The 17787-nt window shown below is 37.8% G+C and overlaps 1 protein-coding gene across 17 annotated transcripts in view; it reads right to left on the reverse strand.

The window, feature by feature from the left end:
• Nucleotides 1-17787, reverse strand: part of CFAP20DC (CFAP20 domain containing) — a 291535-nt gene that overhangs the window by 155528 nt on the left and 118220 nt on the right. For all 17 annotated transcript variants that reach the window (XM_073811274.1, XM_073811284.1, XM_073811278.1 and 14 more), the window contains one exon: nucleotides 17061-17217. In XM_073811274.1, coding sequence (XP_073667375.1) covers nucleotides 17061-17217 — 157 coding nt within the window. The remainder of the gene's footprint in view (nucleotides 1-17060; nucleotides 17218-17787) is intronic.

Below are 17787 nucleotides of genomic sequence, written 5' to 3' on the forward strand. Positions count from 1 at the left end.
AAGGCATCCTGGGTTCACATTCTGGCTCTACCAAGTGTTTGTATGATCCTAGCATTGTAATTTACCTTGCTGTGCCCTGCTCTCCTTATCTGTGAAACATGGATATAAAAATAACACTTTCCTCATATGGTTGCTGTGACGATTAAATGAGCTTAATGTATACAAGAGGATAAGAATAGTGCCTGGTACACAGCAAGTGCTATATAAATGTTTACTATTAATAATAGACAAATACTTATGTAAATTATTTCATTCCAATGGTGACAAAACCACCACATCTTAGTATGTGTGTTTTTGTTTTGTTTTTAATAATAAAATAAAGGAACTACACAAAAACTTGGCTATCTTGAATGAATCATTCCATTGAAGCTTTTTTAGAAAAAATGAGGAGAAATTCATTTTAACCTAAAATTAAGCATTTTAAGATAAAAGACTCAGTGGCATATAGTATACTCACAATGTACTTACCCATTAACGTGTATCTCCCCATTCTCTCTGGCCCCCAGTCCGTGGCAGCCACAAATCTACAATCTTGTCTCTATAGATTTATCTATTCTGGATATTTCATATAAATGGAATCAAACAATATGTGTCTGTGTGAATAGTACTTACCAAATTTTGTTAAACCATTCATCCACGGATGGACATGTGGTCTGTTTCCACATTTTGGCTATCATAGATAATGCGGTTATAAACATGCATGTACATGTATCTGCTTTCCATTTTGTGGGGTATATACTTAGGAGTGGAATTGCAGGGTTATATGGCAATTCTGTGTTTAACTTTTTAAGGAACTGCCAAAATGTTTTCCACACTGGGACAACAATTCTGCATTCCCATCAGCAATGTATGAAGGTTCCAATTTCTCTCCACACTTGCTAACACTTACTTTCCATTAAAAAAATTATAGCCATCTTAGTGGGTGTAAAGTGGTAACTCACCGTGGTTTTAATTTGTATTTCCCTAATGACCAATGATGTTTAGCATTTATGTTTGTTGCCTGACATTTGTATTATCTTCTTTTGTATATCTCTTTTGGAGATATATTTAAGTCTTTTGACCATGTTAAAAAATTGGGTTGTCATTTTGTTGTTGTGTTATATATTCCAGATACTAGAATACATCAGAATATATATGTACACTCTATTTAAGAACCAGAATATATATTCTATCAGATACATGATTTACAAATATTTTCTCCCATTCTGTAGGCTGTCTTTTCACTTTCTTGATAATGTCATTTGATATACAAAGTTTTTAATTTTGATAAAGTATAAGATATCTATTTTGAAAATTTTGTTGGTATGCTTTTTTTTTTTTGCGTTACGTGGGCCTGTCACTGTTGTGGCCTCTCCCATTGCGGAGCACAGGCTCCGGACGCGCAGGCTCAGCGGCCATGGCTCACGGGCCCAGCCGCTCCGCGGCATGTGGGATCCTCCCGGACTGGGGCACGAACCCGTGTCCCTTGCATCGGCAGGCAGACTCTCAACCACTGCGCCACCAGGGAAGCCCTGTTGCTATGCTTTTGGTATCATATCTAAGAATCTATTGCCAAAACCAAGGTCATGAAGATTTATCTCTATTTTTTCCCAAGACTTTAATGGTTTAACCTCTTACATTTAGGTCACTGATCCATTCTGAGTCAATATTTATATATTGTGTGAAGTAGGGTTCCAACTTCATTCTTTTGGACGTGGATATGTAACTGTCCCTGAACTGTTTGTTGAAGAGACTATTCTCTCCCCATTGAACGCTCTTGGCATCCTTGTCAAAATCAGATGTATAAATTTATTTCTGGACTTAACTCTGCTCCATTGGTCTATATGTCAGTCCTAACAGCAAACTCCTTTGATTTCTGTAACACTGAGGTAAGTTTTGAAATTGAGAAGTATGACTCCTCCAACTTTGTTCTTCTTTTTCAAGGATTTTTGGGTATTCAGGTCCTCTTGCAATGCCATATGAATTTGAGGATTAGTTTTTCCATTTCTGCAAAAAAGGCCATTGAAATGTTGACAGAGATTGAATTTAATCTCTAGATCTTTTTAGGTAATATTGAAAATCTTAACAATATCATGTCTTCCAATGCATGAATGTGTGATGTCTTTCCATTTAGGTAGGTCTTCTTTAATTTGTTTTAACAATGTTTCATAGTTTTCAGTGTACAAGTCCTTATGCCCTTGATTAAATTTATTCCTAGGTATTTAATTATTTGGATGGTACTGTAAATGAAATTGTTATCCTTAGAAGTTTTGAGAAATAATGTTTTATTATAAATAATATTTATAATACTTAATTATAAAATATGTATTTTAATCAGAATAATTGAGTCTTGATATACAGATATTCATGACCCATTTCTGTGGGATCTACTGTTGGCTGCTGGGCACCTCTGCTATGCTGAGATCTTATCCCCTTTACTCCCCCTGGAGTGGTTTGCTAGGCAAGGGTATTTTGAGTTCAGCTCCTCTTTGGGAAGGAGTGGGAATGTAGCCTTAAACTGACAAGATTCGGATACGATGTGCACTAACCTGACCTGGAGGTGAGGAAAAGAGGTGGGAAAAAAACTCAAGAATGTTAATGATTAAAAACACTAAATCATTGCACTTATTGTGGAAGGTAAACTTGTGTAGCACTGAGAAAAGGACAGTCAGAGGCTTGGTGTCGAGTTCCGCCTTCTGTACCCTTGGCACAAGATGCCTCATTTCCATGGGCCTTGTTTTCCTTATCTGTATAATTAAGACATTGGATTAGATATCTCTAGGGCCCTTTCCTGATCAATCAGTCTATCAAGGCAAGACATCAGCATTTCTAATTTTTTCTGTGGCCTCTGAACAGATGGTTTTCTTCACATTGCTAGACACCCAATAAAGGTTTACTGTATAGAGACAGTAAATGAATGGATAATTGAACAAACAATTAGCTAGCCCTTACTTCATTAATTCATCAAACATTTATGACAGGTTACTGGTGCCAGCTCATGTGCTAGAGATAAAAATGTGGAGATCTCCCCCCCCCCAAAAAAAACAGTGGAGATCTAGTCTATGCCCTCAAAGTACTCTCAGTCTTAAATCATAGTTTTAATTCTTCTCTTCTTGCATTTCTAAACACAGAACACATACTCCCCAGTCCTGATCTTTTAGAGAGAACAATGAACTGGGGAGACTGGGGAGTCAGGAGATGTGTAAAACTGTCATTGGCATAGCATAAGTTCATGCTTAATGGATCATTACTTGTTCTTTTCTCTCATCTGTTCTCTTTTCTCTCCTTTGTCTTTCTCTTATCTATCTACACATATAGTGTGTTTTTTAAAAAATGCAGAATGATACAAGTTAATCAATAATTCAGTCATGCAAATGCCAGTCTATGTCCCCTTGGGAACCATAAAAGTAATAAACTAAATTGAATCAGCATGCTTTACTACTTGTCCAACATAAGTCATTCCTCTGGGCAACTAAAAAACTGGTTAATTGCCATTTTAGGTTCCAATAACTCACTTTCTATTATATCCCACTGTGTAACAGAGAACAGCAAGGGAATTAGGCAACATTTCCTAGCTTAGGTGAGTTTGAGAAGTCCTAGAGTGAAATGGTAGCAGTTTAAATAAGCCAAGGACCACACAGTACTGAGCTTAAGTACACAGTTAATATAATATTTTAAAACTGAACCTGAGAATGGAATGTAAGAAACACATAAAAAAAGTTTCCTTGGATAAAAGTCTCAACACTATGACTGAGTAATCTGTTTCTGCAGAATAGAATGACCCCTCTCTTTCAGTAAGAAAGATAAAGGGACATTCATCACTTATTGTAATACAGATACCCTCAACACAGCCACTTACCAAATCCTCGAATTCTTATTACATGACATCTCTTGTATATTTCCTTTTAAAATTTCCCCTCTTTTCTATCCTTCCGTGAGAGGCAGTGCTCTGTAGTAATTAGGAGTATAAATTCTGGAGTCCGACTGCCAGGGTTTAAATCCTGTCTCTACTACTTAGCAGTTATGTGACACTGGGCACATATCCTGACTTCTCTGTGCCTCAGTTTCCCTATCTATAAAATGGGGATAGTAGTACTATCCATCTTGTAGAGTTGTTATAAATATTAATCTAATCTAACTTCATATATGTAAAGTGTTTATAACAGCCACTGCTTCTATCATCATCATCATCACGATTATTACTTCTGCTGCCAACCTCCTTGACCACGGACACTCAGTTTGCCCCATACTGTGTAATCCTTTGTCCTTTTTTATCTGTCTTCAGAATGAACTCTTATATTGTTAACTTTTCTATTGTCTATAATTATACAGTGAACTCTGAGGACAGGAGCCTGTTCTACATTTTTATGTCACCCAAAGTATGAAGCCTAATAATGCAATACTATATTATACCATACCCCCCACCTCTGCCATGTACCATACTGAACTCCCCGTTCCTTGAACACATCGGATCGTTTCATAATGCCAGGCCTTTATACATATATGCTCTTTCTTCTGCCTGAAATGCTTTATCTTCTCATTGTCCACTTTCATAACTTGGAAAATTTTTGTTTTTATTTTAGCAGGCAGCTTGGAAAGTTTATTTCTCTAGGTAACTATAGACCAGACACTGGGATATAGATAGATACTGAACCACAAAGTCATATTCACTGGTCTGTGGTGAAAATGTGAGACTTTATTCTGAAATTTAGAACTTCTCACGTGTGTATGTGTAAATGTCCTTGCATTTAGTGAAACAATCAGAATAACTGTAGCTTTTCTTATTTGTTTGCTTGTTTTAACGCACTGATTTGGCAAATTCAAAAGGTGTCATCACTATGCTAGTACTCAAGTTTTTCTTAACCTGACAGATCTGTGAAATCCAAGCGCCCCACCAAGTGGCTCTCTCCAGTAAATGGTCAATGCTCCAGCCTCTTCCCTCACTGTCTGTCAAGCCCATTAGACAAACTTCCACCAGGTACTATAAATTACACATACATGTAAGTTTCCCTGTGAGACCCTGAGCTCCTTGAAGCAGGGGCTGTGCTCATCCCAGTGCCTGATGTGTAGAAGGCAGACAAATGTTTAGCATCTACACACTATATTATAGTTTATGTCTTTTCATATATATTTTGTATTTGGTTGTATCTTTACCACAACCTTATAGTAATTATTGAGCAAACAAAGCACAGAGATATTCAAAACTCAAACAAAACCACAAACTTAGTACATGATCAAAGCAATAGACTGTGGAAATATTAATCGAAATCTTTAGGCTCTACAATATCAATTTAATTTCTCCAAGATGTACTTGATTTACATACATTATACTTTCACTGAGACTATAATAATAGTATTTATCTAACAAGGGAACAATTATTATCCTCATTTTACTAATGAGGAAACTGAAGCACAGAGATAGGGTCAGTATTTGTACAAGGTTAAATACTGGCAGCTAAATGGGGTTATACTCCACAGTACCCTGAAGCACAGCATACTTCCCCAAGTCTGTTCAGAGCCTTTCAGGTGATCTGAGATGCCACATTCATAAGGCTTCTTTTCAGGCCTTCTGAAAACATGAAAGAAATTACGCCAGTTCTTGTTCTTTGGAAATAATTATAAATTATCCATTCACTTAAAATCTACTTATCAAACAAAATACACATATATTGTTCAAAAATTCAGGTAGTACGGGACTTCCCTGGTGGTGCAGTGGTTAAGAATCTGCCTGCCTATGCAGGGGACATGGGTCCGAGCCCTGGTCCGGGAAGATTCCACATGCCATGAAGCAACTAAGCCTGTGCGCCACAACTACTGAGCCTGTGCTCTAGAGCCCGCGAGCCACAACTACTGGGCCCGTGTGCCACAACTACTGAAGCCGGCGCACCTAGAGCCCGTGCTCCGCAACAAGAGAAGCCACTGCAATGAGAAGCCCACGTACCGCAACGAAGAGTAGCCCCCACTCTCCACAACTAGAGAAAAGCCCGTGCGCAGCAACGAAGACCCAATGCAGCCAAAAATAAATAAATAAATTTATTAAAAAAAATTCAAGTAGTACTATAAAATTATGAGAAAAAAAAATCATACCATCATGCCCTAACTGCTGCCCTCCCACCTCACACATCCACCAGTCCTGCAATGCAGAGGCAACTATTTCCAAGCCTTTCATTTATATGTGCTAAATCTTCCGGTATTTACTTCCGTATTTATAAATGGTAGCTTTATATTGCCATTTCTGCACTTAATAGTTTTAGATGATATCTCTGATTTCCTATTTTGGAAAAAGAAAATTCAGCATTATTAAACCACTATAATACCTCCTCTCCTCTCTTTCTTCCCCACATACCCCAAACATGATTTTACATAATTTGGGGATAAGTTATTATTCAGTGTTTTAATTATTAAGACTGTGTAAAAAAATCGTGCCATTGTACATCTTAGAGTGGCAGTAATCCAAAACACTGACAACACCAAATGTGGGCAAGGATGTGGAACAACAGGGACTCTCATTCATTTCTGGTGGAATACAAAATGTTATAGCTGCTTTGGAAGACAGTTTGTCAGTTTCTTACAAAACTAAACATACTCTTAACATATGAACCAGCAACGTGCTCCTTGGTATTGACCCAAATGAGTTGAAAATTTATGTCCATACTGAAAACCTACACAAGAATGTTTATAGCAGTTTTATTTATAATTGCCAAAATGTGGAAGCAACCAATATATCCTTCAGGAGATGAATGGATAAGTAAACTGTGGTACATCCAGACAATGGAATATTATTCAGCACTAAAATGAAATGGGCTATAAAACTATGAAAAGACACGCAGGAACCTTAAATGCGTATTACTAAGTGAAAAAGTCATTCTGAAAGCTACATGCTACTTGATTCCAACTATGTGACATTCTGGAAAAGCCAAAACTATGGAGACAGTACAAAGATCAATGGTTGCCAGGCACTAATGGGGAGGGAAGGATGAACAGGTAGAGCACAGAAGACTTTTAGGGCAATGAAACTATTCTGTATGATGCTATAATTGTGGATACATGTCATTATTCATTTGTCAAAACCCACAGAATGTACAACACTGAGTGAACCCTAATATAAACTATGGACATTGGGTGACAATGATGTGTCAGTGTAGGTTCAAGTGTAAGGATTGTACCACTCTGGTATGGGTGGTCATAGATGGGGAGACTGCACGCGTGGGAACAAGGAGCATGTGGAAACCCTCTGTCCTTTCCACTCAATTTTGCTGTGAATCTAAAAATTCTACAAAAAATAAATCTGTTTAAAAAAGTGTTGTGGATTTTTTGATGATGGCCATTCTGACTGGTGTGAGGTGATACCTCATTGTAGTTCTGATTTGCATTTCTCTAATGAGTAGTTATGTGGAGCATCCTTTCATGTGTTTGTTGGCAATCTGTATATCTTCTTTGGAGAAATGTCTATTTAGGTCTTCTGCCCATTTTTGGATTGGGTTGTTTGTTTTTTTGATATTGAGCTGCATGAGCTGCTTGTATATTTTGGAGATTAATCCTTTATAAATTGCTTTGTTTGCAAATATTTTCTCCCATTCTGAGGGTTGTCTTTTTGACATGGAAGCAACCTAAGTGTCCATCGACAGATGAATAGATAAAGAAAATGTGGCACATATATACAATGGAATATTACTCATCCATAAAAAGGAACGAAATTGAGTTATTTGTAGTGAGGTGGGTGGACCTAGAGCCTGTCATACAGAGTGAAGTAAGTCAGAAAGAGGAAAACAAATACCGTATGCTAACACATACATATGGAATCTAAAAAAAAAAAAAAAGGTTCTGAAGAACCTCAGGGCAGGACAGGAATAAAGATGCAGGCGTAGAATGTGGACTTGAGGACACGGGGAGGGGGAAGGGTAAGCTGGGACAAAGTGAGAGAGTAGCACGGACATATATACACTACCAAGTGTAAAAGGGATAGCTAGTGGGAAGCAGCTGCATAGCACAGGGAGATCAGCTTGGTGCTTGTGACCTAGAGGGGTGGGATAGGGAGGGTGGGAGGGATATGCAAGAGGGAGGAGATATGGAGATATATGTATACGTATAGCTGATTCACTTTGTTATACAGCAGAAACTAACACACCATTGTAAAGCAATTATACTCCAATAAAGATGTTAAAAAAAATGTTGTGCATATCTTAGCCACATGATATACTATGATTACATATCTTTTCTTGTGCATTTTTTTCCCCTTGTAGTTGATCACTGTTTTGTTTTGTCATGGGTTTTGCTACATTCCTAACATTAATTCTTCCCAAACTCCCCATCAGCACTGTAAAATCACAATTGATTTTGTTCAAACACACCATACTCTATCAGATACATTCTTTTCCTGAAGACTTTCCTCTTGGAAGCTCCATTTTTTTCTGGGAAAATACGGACTGACTGTTCTCTAGATGTGTTTTATAAGTGTCGTGCCTTGAATTCCTTTAACCATAATTCTGAAAATTTGCTTTGCTTTTCTATTGGATGAAATCTTCTGTTTCTTATAGTGTCCCCTATATGCCTTTTTCTTGATTTATTCCTTAATTTTTGTGGAGAATGTCTTCTGGATCTTTTCTGAGAAAGGATGTAAATAAATTTTTGAGACCTTGCATGTCTGCTAATATCTTCATTCTATACTCATTTAATTGGTAGACTGGATGGGTGTAGAATTCTAAATAATAATTTTTCTAAATAATTTCCCTTTGGCTTCTGAAGACATAGTTTCAAGGTCTTCTACCATTTAAGATTGCTGTATAAAGTCAGACATCATTCTTATTTGTAACCCTTTGTATATAACCACTGTATGTATTTAAAAAAATCCTGGAAGCTTAAAGGATCTTTTTTTTTTTTCCCTCCTGTTCTGAAATTACACAATAGTGAGTCTTTTTTTTGATGAGTTATGTGTACTGAAAATATCTGGCCTTCAATTTTGGGAAATCTTATATTTCAACATTTCTGTTTTCTCTAGTCTCTCATCTTGGAATTCTATTACTCTGATGGTTAACCTCTTGTACTAACTTCTAATATTCTTAACATTTCCATCCTATTTTCAGTTTTTTGAACGTCTTCCTTTTTATTTTATATTTTTGGTTTTACATCTCCAGAGGAAGACAATACAATACAAAGTCTAAAAATAACTCTATAGTTTTTGATTTCAAGTGTGCAGCGTTCACTTGAAACTTACCAGGCATACCGGGAGACAACACCAAGACTAAAACAGGCAATAGAAACAGACCCACAGGAGAGTCACGTATTGGAATTATGAGCCATGGCCTTTAAAAATAACTCCGATTAATATATTTCAGGAATTAGATAACAAAATAAAGGATTTCAGTTGAGGAATGGAAATTATAAAAAAGAATGTAATAAAATTCTAGAATCAAAAAAATAATAACTGAAATTAAGAATGTTAAAGTATGTATTCATTCAGCTCCTTACTAAATAGCTAAAGAAATGCCTACATAGATGCTCCAAGAGAAATGTAGAATGATTCAAGCAGCACTACTGGAAATAGCCTAAAATGGAAAAATTAATTGTGGAATATACATTCAATGGCATACTATACAGTACTGAAGATCAGCACCAACATAAATGAATCTCTATGTGTACTGGGAAGAACGTATTTATGGAAGAGTATGTACCATATGATTCCATTTATATAAAGTTCAAAAATAGGTAAAATTAATATGTGGTGTTAGAGGTAAGGATAGAGTTACCTCTCAGAAGAAGGAAGATGACTATGATTGGGATGGGACATAAAGAGGGCTTCTAGGCTGCTTATAATGTTCTATTTCTTGATCTGGGTGGTGGTTAACAAATGTGCTCACTTTATGGTAATTCCTCATGCTGTATGCCTACAATTTATAAATGTTTCTATATGTATATAAAAGTTTATAATATAATATACTTCAATAAAATGTTTACTGGAGTAAAGTAGGAAAAATTATTATTTTATAGATGCAATATATTTTCTTAACTCTGAGAAAAACATGTATTTATTCCTAACTTATCTATTTACTTCTTCCTATTAGTTTTGGTGTCTATCTACCATATATTCGATGTACCTGAGTTCAGGCACTCTACTTTAGCGTCTCTGGAGGATAAAGGTCCTGTTGCACGGTTATATGGAGTTGGAGAGGGGATTTGGGGTCCTATAGCAACCGATACAGAATTCTAACCAATCTACCTGTTTTTAGCCATACCCTTTATCCCTGCCTATAGCAGTACCTAGGGCTGACAGTTCTTTTTTTTTTTTTTTAACATGATAGCTGTGTTAATATTGTTACAGTTTATTTAAAAAAAAAGATATGTTTCAAGGGTACCGCATTATAATTTGACATCTGTATACACTATAAAGTGATCACTACCACAAGTCTAGTTACCCCCTTCACCACAGAGTTGACCCCCTTCACCCATTTTGCCCACTCCCCCAAACTCTTCCCTTCTGGTAATTACCAATCTGATCTCTGTAACTAGGAGTTTATTTTTGTTTTATTTTGTTTGCTCATTTGTTTTGTTTTTTTAGATTCCCCATATAAGTGAAATCATACAGTATTTGTCTTTCTCCATCTGACTTATTTCACTTAGCATAATACCTTCAAGGTTCATCCAGTTGTTGCAAGTGGCAGGATTTTGTTCTTTTTTGTGGCTGAGTAGAATTCCACTGTGTTTATATACCACAACATCTTTATTTATTCATCCATCAATAGACACTTAGGCTGTTTCCATATCTTGGTTATTGTAAATAATGCTGCAATGAACATAGGGGTGCATACATCTTAACGTTTTTGTTTTCTTCAGATAAGTACCCAGAAGTGAAATATCTGGATTATATGGTAGTTCTCTTCTTAATTATCTGAGGACTCTCCATGCTGTTCTCCATAGTGGCTTCACTGATTTACAGTCCCACCAACAGGGTATGAGGGTTCCTTTTTCTCCACATCCTTTCCAGCATTTGTTATTTCTTGTCTTTTTGATAACAGTCAATCTTAGAGATCTGAGGTGATATCTCATTGTTGCTTTGATTTGCATTTCCCTAATAATTAGTGATGCTGAACATCTTTTCATGTGCCTGTTGGCCATCTGTATGTCTTCTTTGGAAAAATGTTTATTCAGACCCTCTGCCCATTTTTTAATCAGGTTTGTTGTTGTTGTCTGTATTCTTTTTTTTTTTTTTTTTTGGCTGTGTTGTTTCTTCATTGTGCTGTGCGGGCTCTTCCTTGTGGTGGCTTCTCTTGTTGCAGAGCATAGGCTCTAGGCATGCAGGCCTCAGTAATTGCAGCATGCAGGCTCAGTAGTTGTGGCACACGGACTCTAGGGTGTGTGGGCTCAGTAGTTGTGGCTGTGGGCTCCAGAGCACAGGCTCAGTACTGTGGCACACAGGCTTAGATGCTCCACGGCATGTGGGATCTTCCTGGACCAGGGATCGAACCTGTGTCCCCTGCACTGGCAGGTGGATTCTTAACCACTGCAACACCAGGGAAGTCCCTTGCCTGTATTCTTTATGTATTTTGGATATTAACCACTTACTGGATATATGATTTGCAAATAACTCCTTCTGTTCAGTAGGGTGCCTTTTATTTCGATGATGATTTCCTTTGCTGTGCAGAAGCTCGTTAGCTTGATGTAGTTCCATTTGTTTATTTTTGCTTTTGTTTCCCTTGCCTTTGGAGTCAGTTCCACAAAAACATCACTAAGAACAATGTCAATGAGGTTACTATGTTTTCTTCTGGGAATTTTACGGATTCAAGTCTTACATTCAAGTCTTTAATCCATTTGAGTTAACTTTAATGTATGGTGTAAAATACTGGTCTACTTACATTTTGCATGTGGCTATCCAGTTTTCCTAGCACCATTCACTGAAGAGACTATCCTTTCTCCACTGTATGTTCTTTGCTCCTTTGTTGTAAATTAATTGTCCACATATGTGTGGGTTTATTTCTGGGCTCTCAATTCTGCTTCATTGATCTGTGTATCTGTTCTTATGGTAGTACCATACTGTTTTGATTACTAGAGCTTTGTAGTCGAGCTTGAAATCAAGAAGCATGATACCTCCAGCTTTGTTCTTCTTTCTCAAGATTGTCCTGGCTATTTGAAATCTCCCGTGGTTCCATACAAATTTTAGAATTATTTGGTCTAGTTCTGTGAAATATGCTATTGAAATTCTGATAAGGATTGCACTGAATCTTCAGATTGCTTTGGGTAGTATGAACTTTTTAACAATATTAATTCTTCTAATCCATGAACACAGAATATCTTTCCATTTATTTGTGTCTTCTCTAATTTCTTTCATCAGTGTCTTATAGTTTTTAGTATTCAGATATTTTACCTCCTTGGTTAAATTTATTAGTAGGTGTTTTATTCCTTTTGATGCAACTGTAAAAAGGGACTGTTTCCTTAATTTCTCTTTCTGACAGATCATTATTAGTGTATAGAAATGCCACAAATTTCTGTATATTGATTTTGTTTCTTGTGACTTTACTAAATTTATTCCACCATTTTTTTCCGGAGAAGTCTTTAGGGTTTTCTTTTTTTTTTTTTTTTTTGCGGTACGCAGGCCTCTCACTGCTGTGGCCTCTCCCGTTGTGGAACACAGGCTCTGGACGCGCAGGCTCAGCGGCCATGGCTCACGGGTCCAGCTGCTCCGCGGCATGTGGGATCTTCCCAGACCGGGGCACAAACCCGTGTCCCCTGCATTGGCAGGCGGACTCTCAACCACTGCGCCACCAGGGGAGCCCCTAGGGTTTTCTATATATCATAGCATGTCTTCTGCAAATAGTGACAGTTTAACTTATTCCTTTCCAATCTGGATGCCATTTATTTCTTTTCCTTGCCTAACTGGTCTTGATAGGACTTCCAATACTATGTTGAATAAAAGTGGTGAGAGTGGGCATCCTTGTCTTGTTCTTAATCTTAGAGGAAAAGATTACATCTTTTCACTGTTGAGTGTGATGTTAGGTGTGGGCTTGTCATACATGGTCTTTATTATGTTGAGGTAGTTTCCTCCATACCCACTTTGTTGAGAGTCTTTATCATAAATAAATGTTGAATTTTATCAAATGCTTTTTCTGTGTTTATTGAGAAGATGGCTCTTCTTGTAGTTCCTCTCTGTTTCCTTCTTCTTCTTTCTCTCTTCCTTTGTGTCTCAAAGGTTTTCTTTAGTGCTATGTTTAGATTCATTTCTCATTTTCTTTTGTGTATTTGCTATAAAGTTTTTGTGTGTGTGGTTACTGTGAGGTTCACATACAGCATCCTATGTAAACTGTAGCCAGTTTTAAGTTGGTGGCAACTTAATTTTGAACACATTCCACAGCTTTATCTTTTTACTACCCCTCCCCATGTTTTGTACTTTTTTTTTTTTTTTTTTTTTTTGCGGTACGCAGGCCTCTCACTGTTGTGGCCTCTCCCGTTGCGGAGCACAGGCTCCAGACGCGCAGGCTCAGCAGCCGTGGCTCACGGGCCCAGCCGCTCCGCGGCATGTGGGATCCTCCCGGACTGGGGCACGAACCTGTGTCCCCTGCATTGGCAGGCGGACTCACAACCACTGCGACACCAGGGAAGCCCCATGTTTTGTACTTTTATGACATCTTTTTGTATGCTTCCCTTAACTAATGATCATAATTTTACTATTTTGGTCCTTTAATCTTCATGCTTGCTTTATAAGTGATTGATCAACTACCTTTATTATATATCTACCTTTTCTTAGTGAGACTTTCACTTTCATACATTTTCTTATTATTAATTAGTGCTATTTTTTATTCAGCTTAAAGGAGTCCCTTTGATATTTATTGTAGGGCTGGCTTAGTGTTGATGAATTCCTTTAGCTTTTGTTTATCTTGGAAACTCTTACTCTCTCCTTCAATTCTGAATGATAACCTTGCTAAGACTTCTCGGTTGGACTTTTTTTCTTTTTAGCACTTTGAACATGCCAAGCCACTCTCTTCTGGCCTGTACAGTTTATGCTAAAAAATCTGCTAAGAGCCTTGTGGGCTTTAGTATGTAACGAGTTGTTTTTCTCTTGCTGCTTTTAGGATTCTCTCTTTACCCTTAACTTTTACTATTTTAATTATAATGTGTCTTGGTGTGTGTGTCTCTTTGGGTTCATCTTATTTGGAACTCTATGCTTCCTGGACCTGGATGTCTATTTCTTTCCTCGTATTAGGGAAGTTTTCAGCCACTATTTCTTCAAATAATTGTTTTGGCTCTTTCTCTCTTCTCCTTCTGGGATCCCTATAATGCAAATGTTATTTCACTTGATGTTGTTCCAAAGGTCCCTTAAGGTATCTTCACTTTTAAAATTTTCTTCTCATTTTGCTGGTCGGTCTGAGTGGTTTTCATTGCTTTGTCTTAAGCTTACTGATTCATTCTGCTATCTCATCCAGTCTGCTGCTGAACCCCTCTAGTGTATTTTCAGTTCAGTTATTACTTCTCTTTGGTACTTTTTTATACTTTCTCTTTGTTGAAGTCCTCACTGTGTTGATTCATTCTTCTTCCAAGTTTGATAAGCAACTTTATGATCATCACTGAACTCTTTGTCAGGAGACTTCTTATCTCTATTTCATTTATTTCTTTTTCTGAGGTCTTATCTTATTCTTTCAATTGGAACATATTCCTCTGTCTCCTTATTTTGCTTTACTCTCTGTTTGTTTCTATGTATCAGGTGAATCAGCTATCTCTCCCAGTCTTGAAGGAGTGGTCTTATTTAGGACATGTCCTGTGGGTCTCAGAAGCACAATCCTGCTTGGCCACCAGAGCCAAGCATTCAATGGCTGCCTCCCTATGTGGGCTGTGTGTGCCTTCTAGTTTTGGAGTTGCAGTGGTACACTGGTGGGTGGGGCTGGTCCCTAGACTGGCTGCAGTGCCCAGCCAAGGCACAGCCCTAAGGGTAGGGTTCCCAGCAGGGTGGGCCCACTGGCATAATAGATTAGAGGGAGAATTCCAAAATGGTGCTTGCCAGCGCTGACATTACAAACTAGCCCAAGATTGCAAAGTGAATCAAAAATTGGCAGATTAGGGCTTCCCTGGGGGCGCATTGGTTGAGAGTCTGCCTGCCAATGCAGGGGACGTGGGTTTTCCTGGGAGTGTTTCAGTCCTGGGAGAGTGTCCCAACTGGTTCCTTCCTCTCCAGCAGACGCTTCGAGATTAGTAAGTAGGACCCCTTCACCTATGATCCATGTGCTTTTCAATTGGTGTTTGTGTCCTGTGGGTCAACTGGTTTTTGGGTCTGGTGGGTCTGCATGTGAGCCCTTTAAGAGTGGGTTTCTGATCCCTGCAGTTCTATAGTTTTCCTGGACATATTCCCCATTGGTTTTCAAAGCCAGGTGTTTTGAGGTCTTGTCTCTCCTGTGTAGGACCTAGCGGCTGGGGTGCCTGATGTGAAGCTCAAATATCCTTCTCCTCAGGGAAAAGATCCATAACCTTGTGATCGGTCCCACTTGTGGATTTCTGTGGCTGGGGTGTGGTTTTTTTCCCTTGCGCAGACTTATCTCTGCCTCTCCTACCTGTCTTGCTGCTGTCCTTTAACCCTTTGTTGTGGAGACTCTATTCATCCAGTTTTCAGGTCCTTTCTGAGACAATTATTCCATATGTAGTTGTAGATTTCTTGTGTCTGTGGAAGGAGGTGAGTTCAGTATCTTCCTATGCCATCATATTGAACCCTCTCCTAGGACAGCCAATTCTTTATCCTCCCTGAGGTTCGGTTCTATATTATGAATCTTACTGGTAAATCTCTCTGAAAACCTAAAAGTTTCAGCTTTCTCTGCTCTTTTAAGTCAGTTGTCACTCCTCAATCTTACAGAATTTATGAACATTTTTATCTGTTGTTATCTCCTCTTCATCCTGGTGGATTTATATGTTATAATTTTATTGCAGCTTAAGGGAGAATCAGAGATAAAAACATGTATTTAATCTGCCAATTTTTTTTTTTCCTTTTTTTTGCAGTACGCGGGCCTCTCACTGTTGTGGCCTCTCCTGTTGCGGAGCACAGGCTCCGGATGCACAGGCTCAGCGGCCACGACTCACGGGCCCAGCCGCTCCGCGGCATGTGGGATCTTCCCGGACCGGGGCACGAACCCGCATCCCCAGCAGCGGCAGGCGGACTCTCAACCACTGCGCCACCAGGGAAGCCCTAATCTGCCAATTTTTGATTCACCTTTTTCCTTACATTTATGAAAAGTATTAATTAGGTTATGATTTACCTCTTATGATCTGATGTAGAATTCACCTATATTTCTATAAATTTTGAGGTTTCATTCGCTGGGTGCCATTTTTTTTTAAATGAAATCTTTCACTTTCTTGTATAGCCTTTAAGTGGTATATGAGTGGCCATACTTCCTGGCTTATGATCTTTTTGTGGAACTGTAAATGCATTGCTGTGTTTTATTATCAAATGAAATTTACAGTATCCTGTTCCACAGAATGAAACACAGAAGGATTTCATAGGCACTCATCCAGATGGAGCACAAATCTAAAGTCTACATGCAAACTTCTAAGAAATCACCTTTGCCATCTTATGTGCAGTCCTGTTTCCTGGGCTTCTAGAATTGATTTTGTTAAAAATAATCCCAGACGAAAATCAAAAAGAAGCATCGGTAGTTTCTCAATACTTTCAGTTGTTTAAAACTATCTTAGCAGGAGAGTTTGTGCTGCTTTATGAATTCTAGATGGCTCAGTTTCCTACAGAGTATAATTATTAATTGTTTAATGAGTAATTAATGTATTATTTCCAGTTTCTTTAGAAATAATATGAGGAATAACTCAACCATCTTTCTATTTTAACATGATCATTAGAAAATTAATATAGTAATATAATTTCAGTCAAGATGAATAAGCTCTAGAGATCTGCTGTACAACATTGTACTTACAGTCAACAATAACATATTGTATACTTTAAAATTTGTTGAAATAGATCTCATGTTAAGTGTTCTTTCCACAATTAAATAGAGTAAGATAAATTTTCAAAAACCACTACCATGTACTCTTACTGTTCAAAGGCATGTCTAATTTTTTAAAAACTGAAGAACTAAAAAATCTTGATAGCAGCTTGAACATACCATCTTTATCAGCAGTGTCTTGAGGCCTGCATTTTAAAGTGAAGATCTTCCGTAGCTTACAGTTAGCTGAGACAATAATTCCATCCAGTGACTGGAAAACTGCTCCTTTGAATATTTCACTGGTAAATGCCACCAGGTCAATGCATAGATTGCACCACTAAAATTAAAAAGGGAAAGAGGAGTAAGCACTATGTAAAATCACATAAATGAAATGCAAAGTCCAGAATTGAGGCAATCGTCTGGATCAACCAGCCCCAAACCAATTTTCCCCTTTAGGCAAATCTATCTGTTTTGGCTTCGATTTTCTTAAGAATTGTCTTGATTCTTCCAAAGAAATCATCATGATCTAAACTGTACACTGGTCATCTGGCTAAAGAGTTCCCATTGTGAGACAAGGCTTTGACAACTTAGGGAGGTAACTCTAGATCAGAAGGCAGTATGCTAGTGGGAAGCTAATTGTAGGTGCATTAGACCACTTAAATCTTGAAAATCAAGGATAAGTAGCCAATCATTCCTTCAAGAGGACTAATTTGATCACAGTTAGCCACTTATATTTGTTAAAAAAAAGCACGGATGAAACTGAAATTAGAAGCTGGGTCTAAACTGCAGCCATTGCTGTTTATTCATAACCAATTAACCTATTGTACAGAAATAGATTCTTCTAAAGAATTTGTAATTATGCCAGGTATTTGCCAGTTTTTAAAGTACTCTTGCAGGGACTAATTTC

The sequence above is a fragment of the Tursiops truncatus genome, chromosome 10 (genome assembly GCF_011762595.2).
Source record: "Tursiops truncatus isolate mTurTru1 chromosome 10, mTurTru1.mat.Y, whole genome shotgun sequence".
Lineage (NCBI taxonomy): Eukaryota > Metazoa > Chordata > Mammalia > Artiodactyla > Delphinidae > Tursiops > Tursiops truncatus.